This window comes from Ranitomeya variabilis, chromosome 1 (genome assembly GCF_051348905.1).
Source record: "Ranitomeya variabilis isolate aRanVar5 chromosome 1, aRanVar5.hap1, whole genome shotgun sequence".
Lineage (NCBI taxonomy): Eukaryota > Metazoa > Chordata > Amphibia > Anura > Dendrobatidae > Ranitomeya > Ranitomeya variabilis.
Genome location: NC_135232.1, coordinates 507,108,176 through 507,124,039, shown reverse-complemented (window position 1 = coordinate 507,124,039; position 15,864 = coordinate 507,108,176). Strand labels below are relative to the sequence as shown.

The 15,864-nt window shown below is 45.0% G+C and overlaps 1 protein-coding gene across 7 annotated transcripts in view; it reads right to left on the bottom strand.

Annotated features, from left to right (window-relative positions):
- Window positions 1-308: 308 nt before the first annotated feature.
- C1H19orf44 (chromosome 1 C19orf44 homolog) overlaps window positions 309-15,864 on the bottom strand; it is a 497,340-nt gene continuing 481,784 nt past the window's right edge. For all 7 annotated transcript variants that reach the window (XM_077252966.1, XM_077252950.1, XM_077252997.1 and 4 more), the window contains one exon: window positions 309-520. In XM_077252966.1, coding sequence (XP_077109081.1) covers window positions 443-520 — 78 coding nt within the window. In that variant the 3' untranslated portion in view covers window positions 309-442. The remainder of the gene's footprint in view (window positions 521-15,864) is intronic.

Genomic DNA, 15,864 nt, shown 5'->3' with positions numbered 1-15,864 from the left:
GGCCGCCGCGTGCGGGTTTCCACGCATAGTGGAGACGGGATTTCATAAAATCCCCTCCACTATGCTGGAACATCTGGACGCTGCTTGTTTGACGCTGCAGCTCTGCGCAGCGTCAAAAAAGCAGCGTTTCCTGACCGTGGAAACATACCCTAAGAATTTTGGCCAAATGTACGAATCTTCTGTTTGAAACAGAGTGTAGATCAACTAATCTCTGCTTCCAAAGTCAACCCAGCAGAATACTATAAGAAGTATATGAATGGAGAAAAGACAAAAAAATCTGAAATTTAACAGAAAACCACTGCTAAAAAAACAGCAGCCAAATTTGTAATCTTATGTGTCACTGTCAGTATAAAAACATTACATAAAGGGTAATCCTTGAATTTATCCATCCAAAGATTGTACATTGTAAGCAAATCGTAATGCCAGATGTCCAGTCTTGGTCTCAGGGTAGAGAATGTGATCCACTCAACTCCTCTTTTGGCCTCCGCACCCATTGTAAAGTCCTCTGCTGTTGAATGTACTGAAACAAGAAAACATAGAAAAGTGCTAAAGCTTGTTCAGGATCTGCTGCCTAGCCCCTTCCCAATGTAGACCATTTTTATTTTTGTGCCTTTTTTTTTTTTTTTTTTATATATACACTTCTTCCAAAAGTCATAACTTTATTTTTTTTTGTTTATAGACATATGAAGGCTTCATCATTTTGCAGAATGAGTTGTAGTTTAGAATGATATAATTAATTTTCTAACAATGTAATAAAAAAAGAGAAAAAATTAAGTGCGGTGAAATAGTGGGGGAAAAAAGCACAATTCTGCCATTTTTTTTTAAATTTATTATATTGTTGCATTCATGTCAGTAGGCATTATGGCAATACCAAACCTGTATAGTTTTTTTTTTTATATACTCCCAAAAATGCCAATTCTGGAGATTCGATTTAGGGAATGTGAACACACGACATAAATCGCCAAGTTTTCCAAGGAAAATGCCTGTGTTGTTTATTCTCCTCGTTTTTGCAGCGGCTTTGCCGCCGGCAGCTTTTGTATGGAATTTAAGCTCTGCATACAGATTGGTTTCCAACGGGAAGTCGCCAAGAGCATGAACATGCTACGTCTTTTAAACGCGGTTCGGCTTTCAAAGTCAGAAGTGACAAAAGACGGAACATGTGCACAAAGGTGTCTTTAGTGTTAATACAATTTTGTAGGTGGGGTCCAGGAAGAATCTGCCTGAAAAAGACATTGTGCGCACATACCCTTATTCTTTATTATATTATCATATCATATTTTTGTACACTTGCCAATACAAAATAATAAAAAAACAATCTAATCTTATTTCTATATTGGGAAAGGTCAGGCAATGTTTCTAGTAATTTTTAAATGTTTTAAAAAGTTTTGGGTTTTTTTACAATTCCCTTTCATGTTTTTTTTTAGTTACTCTAGAATCTTTGATTAGTTTGCGATTTTCATTATGTTTTGCAAAACAGAAGTATTGTTGCAATGCATAGTAAAAGCGAACATTTAAAAGTCACTTAAGAGATTGACAGCGACGTGTCAGTAAAACAGCAGTGATTGAACCTGGCACATGAGGAGGGCTCAGCATCCGAGTCCGCTCCATAAACCTGCAGCACTTGATGAGTGACATACAAGCAAGTGACATGTCAGGAAGGTGTTAATGTACTTACAGGCAAAATAAGGTTATTCTCTAAACATACTACAACTGTAAAAGCCCATAGGCTGGAAGTAGTACTGGGTTTATAAAGGGTCAAAGTGTTTTCATTTAAAAGAGTACCAATCTGGGCCAGAAAAACTCTGGAACACTTCAATGGATCCCAGGGATTCTGAGAGTATTTTATTCTCTTGACATATTAGTGGTAACATTTGTTCAATATGATATGCGTTTATTTGTGAAAATATCTAAAATGTCAAAAACGGCTGCGACAAATTGAGGAGCATCTTAAAGGGAGGGTGCCGTGATTTTAATTTTTGTATTAATAATTATTGATTATATAATCAATTATTTTCAATACAAAACTAAATGTACTACTTTCATACTTTTTTATTTATTCCCTTTTACTTTGGCCACTGGAGGCCGCCATTTTCATTAGTGTGGGTGTAAGTGTCTGGGCACGACACTTGCACTCCTCACTTACGGCAGCCATGGACATAGGAGCCTGCAGTCGGACTCCGACCCCATCTCCTGCCTCACAGCTGTGACTTGGCCACGCCCACTGAGCTGCTACGTCACAGCTGTGAGAGGAGATCGCGGCCATTTTGTTTGCTGTGGGCTGCGATGACCGAAGATGTTGGGGAGAAGCTGCTGGGAGCGAGGGTCCAGGGTAAGTATCTGCAGTGCTAGCAGTGATCGCAGCCTGTAATTAGTATTACAGTACAGGCTGCCATCACTGCCGACCTGCGCTGTCTTGCTGAAAGCTTCCTCCCTCAGTCCAGGGGCCAGAAATCCCCCCGCAGCAGCGTGTCTCCCTGTACATGGAGCGTTATGTCTGCTGCTTCTCTGTGCAGCACTGATTTGTGGCTGGAGCCTGGATGTGTTGCACCTCATCACACTCACACAGTGACTGTAGGTGCAGCCTGGAGTCCGTGTTTCTAAAAATAGAGCAAATCTCTGCAGCAGGGGATCCCTGGGTGGTTACAAGGGGCGGCACCCAGGCTGGCCAGTAATGGTTAACCCTTCGCTGCCTGCTGTGCATGGTGCAGGAAGATCAGTGTGCAGGCAGGCAGCAGTCTGGGGGCTTCACCTATGGATCAGGTGAAAGGTCTGCACAGTGTAAAGAGGTGGGCTATGGTTGGCACAATAATATTGTTCTAACACTTGGGCTATGGTTGGCACAAGGAAGCAGACCCCAGGGGGTGATGACACTCAGCAAGCTCTAGCTGCTGTGTCACTACAAGTCCCAGTATGACAGGACTGAGCTCCTAAGTGTCGTAGTCCTGCAGCTCCTCAGGTCTCCTGCCTGATCTTCCTACTATACATTCCAGAGCAGAGGGCAGGTGGCAGCAGTCTGAGACTAGTGATCCAGGGAGCAGAAGAGGAAAGACTGTGGCTGGGCCCTGACACCCACACTAAGCTCCCTGACACTCACCCCATGCCCCCTGACACCCACCCCATACTCCCTGACACTCACCCCATGCCCCCCTGACACCCACCCCATACTCCCTGACACTCACCCCATGCCCCCTGACACCCACCCCATACTCCCCGACACTCACCCCATGCCCCCCTGACACTCACCCCATGCCCCCTGATACCCACCCCATACTCACTGACACTCACCCCATGCCCCCTGATACCCACCCCATACTCCCCGACACTCACCCCATGCCCCCTGACACCCACCCCATACTCCCCGACACTCACCCCATGCCCCCCTGACACCCACCCCATACTCCCTGACACTCACCCCATGCCCCCTGATACCCACCCCATACTCACTGACACTCACCCCATGCCCCCTGATACCCACCCCATACTCCCCGACACCCATCTCGTGCTCCCTGAAACCCACCTCAATCTCACTGACACCGCAAGCCTCGTGTCTTTCAGGACAAGCTGTGAGGATCGTCACCAAGGGAGTACATACAAATCATAGGGCGACAAAGCATATGGTCTAGTTGCCCCCCCCCCAAAAAAAAATAAATAAAATAAAATAAATATAATAATTGTGGGGGTCACAGAAGGGCATAGCTCACAACTTTCCTGCCTTTGCATAATAAATATACCACCATATATATTTATTACATAATACTGCCATATAGGTCATACATAATGCCGCCATATATATTTTATAACATAATACTCATAAAGACCACACATTATACCTCCACATATATTTATTACATAGTACTGCCATATAGGTCATACATAGTGCCGCCAGATATATCTATTACATAATACTGTAATATGGACCGTACGTAATGTTGCCATATATATTTTTTACATAATGCTGCCATATAGATCAAACATAATATTGCTGGATATATTTATTACATAAAACTGCCATATAGATCACACATGATGCCACCATATAATGTATATTTTTAACATAGCACTGCCATATAGACCACACTTGATGCCGCTAATTATTATGTGTGACCTGTATGATGGCATTATGTGTGATCTATATGACAGTATTATATGTGATATGTATGGTTGTATTATGTTTGATCAGTATGGTGCAATAATATAAGAACTATATGACGGGATTATATGAGAACTATATTGTGGGATTATGTGTGATCTATCTATGTGGCAGTATTATGTGAGAATTATATGGTGGTTTTATGTGTGATCTATATGGCGGTATTATGTGTTATCTGTATGGCAGTATTCTATTCAGAAAGGGGACCCATTCTATGGTGGTTCTGGTTGAGCACCTGCACGCGGGTCTGGGGTAATTGAGGGGGCAGCATGACCTTCAGTTAGGTGCAGTCAGGGCTGGTGAGGCAGCTGAAGAGAGGGGTCTCATTTTTATCATTACTCTATGGCTACATTTCCCCCAGCGTCACCCCGGACTGCGCCTGTCGTCTAACTTTCACACATCGCCAGGACAGGATGGAGAAGACAGAAGCTGAGGAGGGGAATGGGGTCTTTGCATGCAGAGTCTGGATCAGAACAGGCCATCAATCCGCAGAAATGTTTCCTGGATTTCTGTGGAGCAGACGGTCCATCCATGTGTATAAAAGACAGCGTTCTATGTAAATCCCTGGCTGCTCCGCGCACTGAACAGGGTGCCCCCCATAGACCAGCACACTGCTCTCCTGAAATACTCTGTGCTGCTGTCACCCTGCTCCCTCCACCACATATCTCCCAGAATCCTTGCTGCCTGCTATCCTCGGTGACTGTCTACTTGTCAATATAAGGCTGCCATCACACTAGCAGTATTTGGTCAGTATTTTACCTCAGTATTTGTAAGCCAAAACCAGGAGTGGGTGATAAATGCAGAAGTGGTGCATATGTTTCTGTTATACTTTTCCTCTTATTTTTCCACTCCTGGTTTTGGCTTACAAATACTGAGGTAAAATACTGACCAAATACTGCTAGTGTGACGGCAGCCTTACTCTGCAGTCACCAACAAAATGGCTGCTCACTGGGTTCCTGAATCTCATCCTCTCTTATCCCTTAGCAAACACATGGAAGGAGAGGAGAGGAGACATCACACACGTCAGCAGACTCCGCCCATAATTACTGCAGTGCTGTAATGTGAGCTAGTTGTACACTAGGTTTTTGTCAAATTTCAGTAGCTGCTCCCCCTAGTGTTTAAAAGTGGAAATGCCAAACCTTTTAAAATTATTTTTCATATTTTACTAAATTATAAACAAATGAAAATATTTTTTAAGAAAATGTAAACATTAATTCTTTACAATTTTTCAATTGCTGGAAAAAAATTTTTTTTGATGGCACCTTCCCTTTAAAGACAAGACCCCAAGTGATAAAATATTGGCCAATATGCCTCTCTGTTGCACAGAGCAGCAGCTTTTCTTCTGGACACTTTTGCAGGCTCAGTGAGACTAGCTACTAGATCTAATACGGCTAGACAGGCCTTATGGCTTAAGGGGTGTCCTGGGGATCTCCAGTCGAAAAATAGACTTTGCTCCATCCCAGGTGACGGACAATTTCTCTTTGGACAAATTGGAGGACATTTTGGAGAAAGCGGGTGACAAACAGAAGGGACTTCCTGGATTCCCTACTGAGGCTAGGAAACTTTCCTTTTGGAGAAGAAAGTTTAATACAGACGTCCTCTTGGGAAAGAAAAAAGTGGGTGTTTCAGGGCAGAAAGGAGTCCGAGTTTATGTTCGGCGGACTCTCTACATCTTCCAAAAAGCCCTCCCAATCATGTTAGGTCAGCGATAGAGGGAAGGCTCTCACTCTTTCTCCCTGCCTGGGTGAACATCTCCCCCAGTCTTTGGGTCTTGAGTATTGTGAAGGAGGGTCTGAAAATAGACTTTGTCCATCTGCCTCGCCAGACCTTCATAATAACACTTCTCAGGATGTAACCAAAAGAACAACTTGCCCTGGAAGCAGAGCTCATGGCACTCTTACAAAAACATGTTCTGTGTGAGATCCCGGAGGAAGAAAAAAAGGAAGGGGATTTTATCCCCCCCTCTTTTTGAATAAAAAAAAACGAATAGTTCCTTCAAAACTATTATCAATCTAAGGAAAATCAACCAGTGAATTGAAAATTGCTCCTTGAAGATGGAGTCGGTAAACAGTTATAAAGCAGATGTACCACAATTGTTTCATGTCAGTCATCAATTTGAAGGATGCATATTATCACATCCCAATCCATCCGGACCATCAAAAGTTTTTAATGGTGGCTCTGTATCTACATGGACAGGTCAGGAATCACCAGACTACAGCTATTCCGTTTGGACTGTCAGTAGCTCTGATAATTTTCACCAAGGTAATATCAGAGGCGATGGCCTACCTTCGAACTCGGAACACAGTTATCGTCCCTTACCTGGACAACTTCCTTATAGTCGGAAAATTGGAACATCACTGTGCAGAGCAGCTGAGAGAGGTAACGGTGGCCATGGAGGAGCTTGGCTGGGTAGTGAATACCCTCAAGTTGAGACTAAAACCAGAAAGGATACAGTCCTTCCTTGGCCTAGTTTTGAACTCCAAGCACCGAAACTGTGTCTTACCAGAAGACAAAATAACCAAAATAATGAACCTGGCGCTGTCAGCAATAGATCAGCTAAGGATGACGTAAGAGCTATGTCCTTGCTAGGATCCCTGACATCCTGCATCCCAACAGTAAGGGTACCGTCACACAGTGCCATTTTGATCGCTACGACGGTACGATTCGTGACGTTCTAGCGATATCGTTACGATATCGCAGTGTCTGACACGCAGCAGCGATCAGGGACCCTGCTGAGAATCGTACGTCGTAGCAGATCGTTTGGAACTTTCTTTCGTCGCTTGATCACCCGCTGACATCGCTGGATCGTTGTGTGTGACAGCGATCCAGCGATGTGTTCGCTTGTAACCAGGGTAAACATCGGGTAACTAAGCGCAGGGCCGCGCTTAGTAACCCGATGTTTACCCTGGTTACCAGCGTAAAAGTAAAAAAAACAAACAGTACATACTCACATTCCGGTGTCTGTCCTCCGGCGTCTCAGCTTCTCTGCACTGTGAGCGCCGGCCAGCCAGAAAGCGAGCACAGCGGTGACGTCTGACGTCACCGCTCTGCTTTCCGGCCGCTGCGCTTACACAGTGCAGAGAAGCTGAGACGCCGGAGGACAGACACCGGAATGTGAGTATGTACTGTTTGTTTTTTTTACTTTTACGCTGGTAACCAGGGTAAACATCGGGTTACTAAGCGCGGCCCTGCGCTTAGTTACCCGATGTTTACCCTGGTTACCCGGGGACTTCGGCATCGCTCCAGGGCCGTGATTGCAACGTGTGACCGCAGTCTACGACGCTGGAGCGATAATCATACGATCGCTGCGACGTCACGGATCGTGCCGTCGTAGCGATCAAAATGGCACTGTGTGACAGTACCCTAAGATAGGCCCAATTCCACCTGAGGCAGCTGCAGTGGAAAACTCTGTCTGCACAAAAGTCATTAAGAGGAAATTTAGAAGTAAAGGTACATCTTTCTTCAGCAGTCAGCGATTCCCTTTCTTGGTGGCTGGACAGGGAAAATTCGTCATCAGGGGTCAAGTGAGCAAGACCTGTACAGGACATAAATATAACAGACTCAAGCAACAGAAAGAGGCCAGGAATTGAACCTGAAAGAGCTGTTGACTGTGAAAAGGGCTTTAAGATACTTTCTTCCCTTTCTCTTGGGTCGCCATGCCCAGGTCATGTTGGACAATCGAGCAACAGTGGCTTATACCAACCACCAAGGGGGAACAAGGTCCCATAACTTAATCATGGCAGCAGACAATCTACTCCAGCTAGCAGAACAGCACCTGTTGTCTCTTACAGCACTTCACATAAGGGGAGTAGAGAATAGAAAGGCAGACTTCCTGAGCTGCAAAAGACAGACAGGGAGAAAGTCTTTAAATTACCAGATCTTCTATCAGATAGTTCAGGCATGGGGGTGGCCAGAGATAGATCGGTTTGCCAGTTAACACAACAGGGAAGTGAGGAAATTCTGTTTGTTAAACCCAAAGGAAAAACCATTTGCAGTGGATGCTCTTCAGATTCCCTGGTAATTCAGGATTGCCTATGCATTCCCCCCAAAAGCGATGACTCCAACAGTCATGAGAAAAATCAGGGAGAATCAGGCAAGGGAGCCTCTATGCACCCCTTGTGAGGAAGAAAACAGCCTAAACATGCTTCAAGGGGTCCAAAGCTGCAAGTTCTGTTTGTGGGTAAATATGATCACTAACATCTATTGTTTGAACTATGTCCAGTATGGCCTGGTTAAGCAACCTTATGCCCACCTCTTCCTGAATCTGTCTGCAGACGGATGACTCCGTCAAATGCTATATGAGCTTTACTTCCAAAATATCTGACTCCTGTGATCTGCAGTACATGATTGGGTTAGTCTCCAGTGTTGCTCAGCATTTTCTTTGCACCATATGACCTTGCACTTTACCAGTAGGCTTTTCATCATTTGTGTGTGTGTGTGTAAGATAGATAGATATATATATTTTACAGACCAAAAGTTTGGTTTGGAGAAACCTCATTTAAAGATTTTTCTGTATCTTCATGACTATGAAAAGCAAAAGGTGGCTACTTTGAAGAACCTAGAATATAAGACATCATTTCAGTTGTTTCACACTTTTTTGTTAAGTATATAGTTCCACATGTGTTAATTCATAGTTTTGATGCCTTCAGTGTGAGTGTACAATTTTCATAGTCACGACAATACAGAAAAATCCTTAAATGAGTAGGTGTGTCCAAACTTTTGGTGTGTGTATATATATATATATATATATATATATATATATATATATATATATATATATATATATAGCGCTAGCATCGTGATTACTCGCTAATCCCGCCCCCTGCACAGTAGCTCTGCCCCCCACCCAATCATCACACATAATCCCGCCCCCACCACATTACCACATTACCACACAATCCCGCCCCCACCACATTACCACACATAATCCCGCCCCCCACATTACCACACGAGGCTCCGTCCACACACATTACCACACGAGGCTCCGTCCCCACACATTACCACACGAGGCTTCGTCCTCACACATTACCACACGAGGCTGAATCCCCACACATTACCATACGGGGCTCCGCCCCTCCACAGTACCACATGAGGCTCCGTACCCACACATTAACATACGAGGTTCCGCCCCTCCACATTACCACACGAGGCTCTGTCCCCACACATTACCACACGAGGCTCCGTCCCCACACATTACCACATGAGGCTCCGTCCCCACACATTACCACATGAGGCTCCGTCCCCACACATTACCACATGAGGCTCCGTCCCCACACATTACCATACGAGGCTCCGCCCCTCCACATTACCACGAGGCTCTGTCCCCACACATTACCACACGAGGCTCCGCCCCTCCACATTATCACACAAGCCTCTGTCCCCACACATTACCACACGAGGCTCCGTACCCACACATTACCACACGAGGCTCCGTCCTCACACATTACCATACGAGGTTCCGCCCCTCCACATTACCACACGAGGCTCCGTCCTCACACATTACCACATTAGGCTGCGTCCCCACACATTACCACACAAATCCAGTTTGCTTTTGATTTTACACTGTGAATAAAATGTATTAGTATTATTCTGATTTTTAATTATTATTAACTTCATTTTAAGTTAATTTACCACCTGCGTAAGCGCTATTGAATGTGGTCATTATTTACTTTAGTTTAATCACTAGCAGCATTAATTAGATAGCAATGAGCATGCCGAGCGTTAGCTGGCTGGAAACAGCTAGTATAAATATCTATATATATAATTGTCTAAGGGTCACTTCCGTCTGTCCTTCTGTCTGTCACGGATATTCATTGGTCGCGGCCTCTGTCTGTCATGGAATCCAAGTCGCTGATTGGTCGTGGCAAAACGCCCACGACCATTGCCACGACCAATCAGCGACGCGCACAGTCCGGAAGAAAATGGCCGCTCCTTACTCCCCGCAGTCAGTGCCTGGCGCCCGCATACTCCCCTCCGGTCGCCGCTCACACAGGGTTAATGCCGGCGGTAACGGACCGCGTTATGCCGCGGGTAACGCACTCCGTAACCACCACTATTAACCCTGTGTATCCCCAATTTTTTACTATTGACGCTGCCTATGCGGCATCAATAGTAAAAAAATGTAATGTTAAAAATAATAAAAAAACAAAAAACCTGCTATACTCACACTCCGTAGTCCGCCGAGCCGCTCGCACCGGCCGCCATCTTCTGTTCCCGGCGCTGCATTGCGAAATTACCCAGAAGACTTAGCGGTCAATGCATCACGGGGAACGTTAGATGGTGGCCAGCGCGAGCGGCTCGGCGGACAACGGAGGGTGAGTATAGCAGGTTTTTTGTTTTTTTATTATTTTTAACATTACATTTTTTTACTATTGATGCCGCATAAGTCTTCTGGGTAATTTCGCAATGCATCCTGGGAACGGAAGATGGCGGCCGGCGCGAGCAGCTCGGCGGAGCTTCGGTGGATCCCAAGCGTCGGTAACCGCTTCCTAGATCCAGGCGCCAACGGAAGGTGAGTATATAACTTTTTTATTTTTATCCTTTTTTTGTGTTGTTTTTTAACAGGGATATCATGCCCACATTGCTATATACGTGGGCTGCGCAATATACAACGTGGGCTGCGCAATATACTACGTGGGCTGAGCAATATACTACGTGGGCTGCGCAATATACTACATGGGCTGCGCAATATACTACGTGGGCTGCGCAATATACTGCGTGGGTTGCGCAATGTACTGCGTGGGCTGCGCAATGTACTACGTGGGCTGCGCAATGTACTACGTGGGCTGCGCAATATACTGCGTGGGTTGCGCAATGTACTGCGTGGGCTGCGCAATGTACTGCGTGGGCTGCGCAATGTACTGCGTGGGCTGCGCAATGTACTGCGTGGGCTGCGCAATGTACTGCGTGGGCTGCGCAATGTACTGCGTGGGCTGCGCAATGTACTGCGTGGGCTGCGCAATGTACAATGTGGGCTGCACAATGTACTATGTGGGCTGCGCAATGTACTGCGTGGGCTGCGCAATGTACTACGTGGGCTGCGCAATGTACTACGTGGGCTGCGCAATGTACTACGTGGGCTGCAATATACTGCGTGGGCTGCGCAATGTACTGCGTGGGCTGCGCAATGTACTACGTGGGCTGCAATATACTGCGTGGGCTGCGCAATGTACTGCGTGGGCTGCGCAATGTACTGCGTGGGCTGCGCAATGTACTGCGTGGGCTGCGCAATGTACTGCGTGGGCTGCGCAATATACTGCGTGGGCTGCGCAATGTACTGCGTGGGCTGCGCAATGTACTGCGTGGGCTGCGCAATATACAATGTGGGCTGCGCAATGTACTATGTGGGCTGCACAATGTACTATGTGGGCTGCGCAATGTACTGCGTGGCCTGCGCAATATACTACGTGAGCTGTGCTATACACTACGCATACATATTCTAGAATACCCGATGAGTTAGAATCGGGCCACCATCTAGTATATATATGGGCTGCAAAATATACTATGTGGACTGAGCAATATACTACGTGGGCTGCGCAATATACAACGTGGCCTGCGCAATATACGTGAGCTGCGCAATGTACTACGTGGGCTGCGCAATATACTACGTGGGCTGCGCAATGTACTGCGTGGCCTGCGCAATGTACTGCGTGGCCTGCGCAATGTACTGCGTGAGCTGCGCAATGTACTGCGTGAGCTGCGCAATGTACTGCGTGGGCTGTGCAATACACTGCGTGTGCTATACACTGCGCATACATATTCTAGAATACCCGATGCGTTAGAATCGGGCCACCATCTAGTATATATATATATATATATATATATATATATATATATATATATATATATATATATATATATTGTACCATGGCTAAAGGGTGTCTAATCGACGGGAGATATGTGTCACATAGATGGCTTACCGCTGTGATGTAACCATAGCTGTCGGTATGTGTGTCAGGACCTGTGGTGATGTCAGAACCACATGTCTAATCATGTGACAGGTACCTGGGTGCGGTTTCAGGCTACATAATGGAGGTGTGTTTGGCACATGGCAGTGAGTGTGGGAGTCTGTCATGGTGGACAGATTTCCATGTGTCCAGGGCGGACACTACAGACAGGAGTCTGTGTATGTGGAGGGGCAAGCCTCCACAGTGTGTTAAGGCTTCAGGACTGAGCCTGAAGGAACGGACATTTGCTTCCCTATGCCTGAGCCAAAGGCTATTTGTAAGACTGTTTACCTTTATTTTGCTGACTTAAATGGTTTATGGAGCGAATAAACCTACATGAACACTGTATATGTATATGTATGTATATATATATATATATATATATATATATATATATATATATAGATAGAGATAGAGAGAGCGAGATATATATAAATATATATATTATATATATATAGAGAGAGATATATAGATATATATATATAGAGATATAGATATATATATATATATATATAGAGAGAGAGAGAGAGAGAGATATAGAGATATATATATAGATATATATAGAGAGATATAGATATATATATACACTCACCGGCCACTTTATTAGGTACACCATGCTAGTAACGGGTTGGACCCCCTTTTGCCTTCAGAACTGCCTCAATTCTTCGTGGCATAGATTCAACAAGGTGCTGGAAGCATTCCTCAGAAATTTTGGTCCATATTGACAAGATGGCATCACACAGTTGCCGCAGATTTGTCGGCTGCACATCCCAAAGATGCTCCATACAAGGCAGGATGGATCCATGCTTTCATGTTGTTTACGCCAAATTCTGACCCTACCATCCGAATGTCGCAGCAGAAATCGAGACTCATCAGACCAAGCAACGTTTTTCCAATCTTCTACTGTCCAATTTCGATGAGCTTGTACAAATTGTAGCCTCAGTTTCCTGTTCTTAGCTGAAAGGAGTGGTACCCGGTGTGGTCTTCTGCTGCTGTAGCCCATCTGCCTCAAAGTTCGACGCACTGTGCGTTCAGAGATGCTCTTAGGCCTACCTTGGTTGTAACGGGTGGCGATTTGAGTCACTGTTGCCTTTCTATCAGCTCGAACCAGTCTGCCCATTCTCCTCTGACCTCTGGCATCAACAAGGCATTTCCGCCCACAGAACTGCCGCTCACTGGATTTTTTTTCTTTTTCGGACCTTTCTCTGTAAACTCTAGAGATGGTTGTGCGTGAAAATCCCAGTAGATCAGCAGTTTCTGAAATACTCAGACCAGCCCTTCTGGCACCAACAACCATGCCACGTTCAAAGGCACTCAAATCACCTTTCTTCCCCATACTGATGCTCGGTTTGAACTGCAGGAGATTGTCTTGACCATGTCTACATGCCTAAATGCACTGAGTTGCCGCCATGTGATTGGCTGATAAGAAATTAAGTGTTAACAAGAAGTTGAACAGGTGTACCTAATGAAGTGGCCGGTGAGTGTATATACAGTGGGGCAAAAAAGTATTTAGTCAGTCAGCAATAGTGCAAGTTCCACCACTTAAAAAGATGAGAGGCGTCTGTAATTTACATCATAGGTAGACCTCAACTAAGGGAGACAAACTGAGAAAAAAAAATCCAGAAAATCACATTGTCTGTTTTTTTATCATTTTATTTGCATATTATGGTGGAAAATAAGTATTTGGTCAGAAACAAACAATCAAGATTTCTGGCTCTCACAGACCTGTAACTTCTTCTTCAAGAGTCTCCTCTTTCCTCCACTCATTACCTGTAGTAATGGCACCTGTTTAAACTTGTTATCAGTATAAAAAGACACCTGTGCACACCCTCAAACAGTCTGACTCCAAACTCCACTATGGTGAAGACCAAAGAGCTGTCAAAGGACACCAGAAACAAAATTGTAGCCCTGCACCAGGCTGGGAAGACTGAATCTGCAATAGCCAACCAGCTTGGAGTGAAGAAATCAACAGTGGGAGCAATAATTAGAAAATGGAAGACATTCAAGACCACTGATAATCTCCCTCGATCTGGGGCTCCACGCAAAATCCCACCCTGTGGGGTCAGAATGATCACAAGAACGGTGAGCAAAAATCCCAGAACCACGCGGGGGGACCTAGTGAATGAACTGCAGAGAGCTGGGACCAATGTAACAAGGCCTACCATAAGTAACACACTACGCCACCATGGACTCAGATCCTGCAGTGCCAAACGTGTCCCACTGCTTAAGCCAGTACATGTGCGGGCCCGTCTGAAGTTTGCTAGAGAGCATTTGGATGATCCAGAGGAGTTTTGGGAGAATGTCCTATGGTCTGATGAAACCAAACTGGAACTGTTTGTAAAAACACAACTTGTCGTGTTTGGAGGAAAAAGAATACTGAGTTGCATCCATCAAACACCATACCTACTGTAAAGCATGGTGGTGGAAACATCATGCTTTGGGGCTGTTTCTCTGCAAAGGGGCCAGGACGACTGATCCGGGTACATGAAAGAATGAATGGGGCCATGTATCGTGAGATTTTGAGTGCAAACCTCCTTCCATCAGCAAGGGCATTGAAGATGAAACGTGGCTGGGTCTTTCAACATGACAATGATCCAAAGCACACCGCCAGGGCAACGAAGGAGTGGCTTCGTAAGAAGCATTTCAAGGTCCTGGAGTGGCCTAGCCAGTCTCCAGATCTCAACCCTATAGAAAACCTTTGGAGGGAGTTGAAAGTCCGTGTTGCCAAGCGAAAAGCCAAAAACATCACTGCTCTAGAGGAGATCTGCATGGAGGAATGGGCCAACATACCAACAACAGTGTGTGGCAACCTTGTGAAGACTTACAGAAAACGTTTGACCTCTGTCATTGCCAACAAAGGATATATTACAAAGTATTGAGATGAAATTTTGTTTCTGACCAAATACTTATTTTCCACCATAATATGCAAATAAAATGATAAAAAAACAGACAATGTGATTTTCTGGATTTTTTTTTCTCAGTTTGTCTCCCATAGTTGAGGTCTACCTATGATGTAAATTACAGACGCCTCTCATCTTTTTAAGTGGTGGAACTTGCACTATTGCTGACTGACTAAATACTTTTTTGCCCCACTGTATATATAGAGATATAGATATATATATATATATATATATATAGAGAGAGAGAGAGATATATATATCTAATATATAAAGCTGAATGTGTGTATGTATGTATGTATGTATGTATGTATGTATGTATGTATGTATGTATGTCCGGGATTGGCATCTGAACCGTCGCAGCTACAGCCACAAAATTTTGCACAGTTACACGTCTGGACCCCGAGAGCCTCATAGGCTATGTTGTGAGGTGAAATTTTAACCCCGCGCTTTCCAATTCACCAAACAATTTTGCCCCTATCTACATAATGGGGAAAAAGTGAAAGGAAAAGTGTTGGAGGCGTCGCAGCTACAGGCACAAAATTTTGCACAGTCACACGTCTGGACCCTGAGAGCGTCAAAGCTATGTTGTGAGGTGAAATTTTAACCCCGCGCTTTCCAATTCACCAAACAATTTTGCCCCTATCTACATAATGGGGAAAAAATGAAAGGAAAAGTGTTGGAGGCAAATTAACAGCTGCCAGATGTGAACAAGGGGGACTTAAAGAATGACAGCGATGGCGCCAAAGAGTATATACTGTACAGTTGCTAAGGTGGGGCCCCAACATGGGATAATCACCACACCACCACGGGGATATGAACACACACACAAAAAGCGCCACACACTACCACATGCTCGAACACATATACC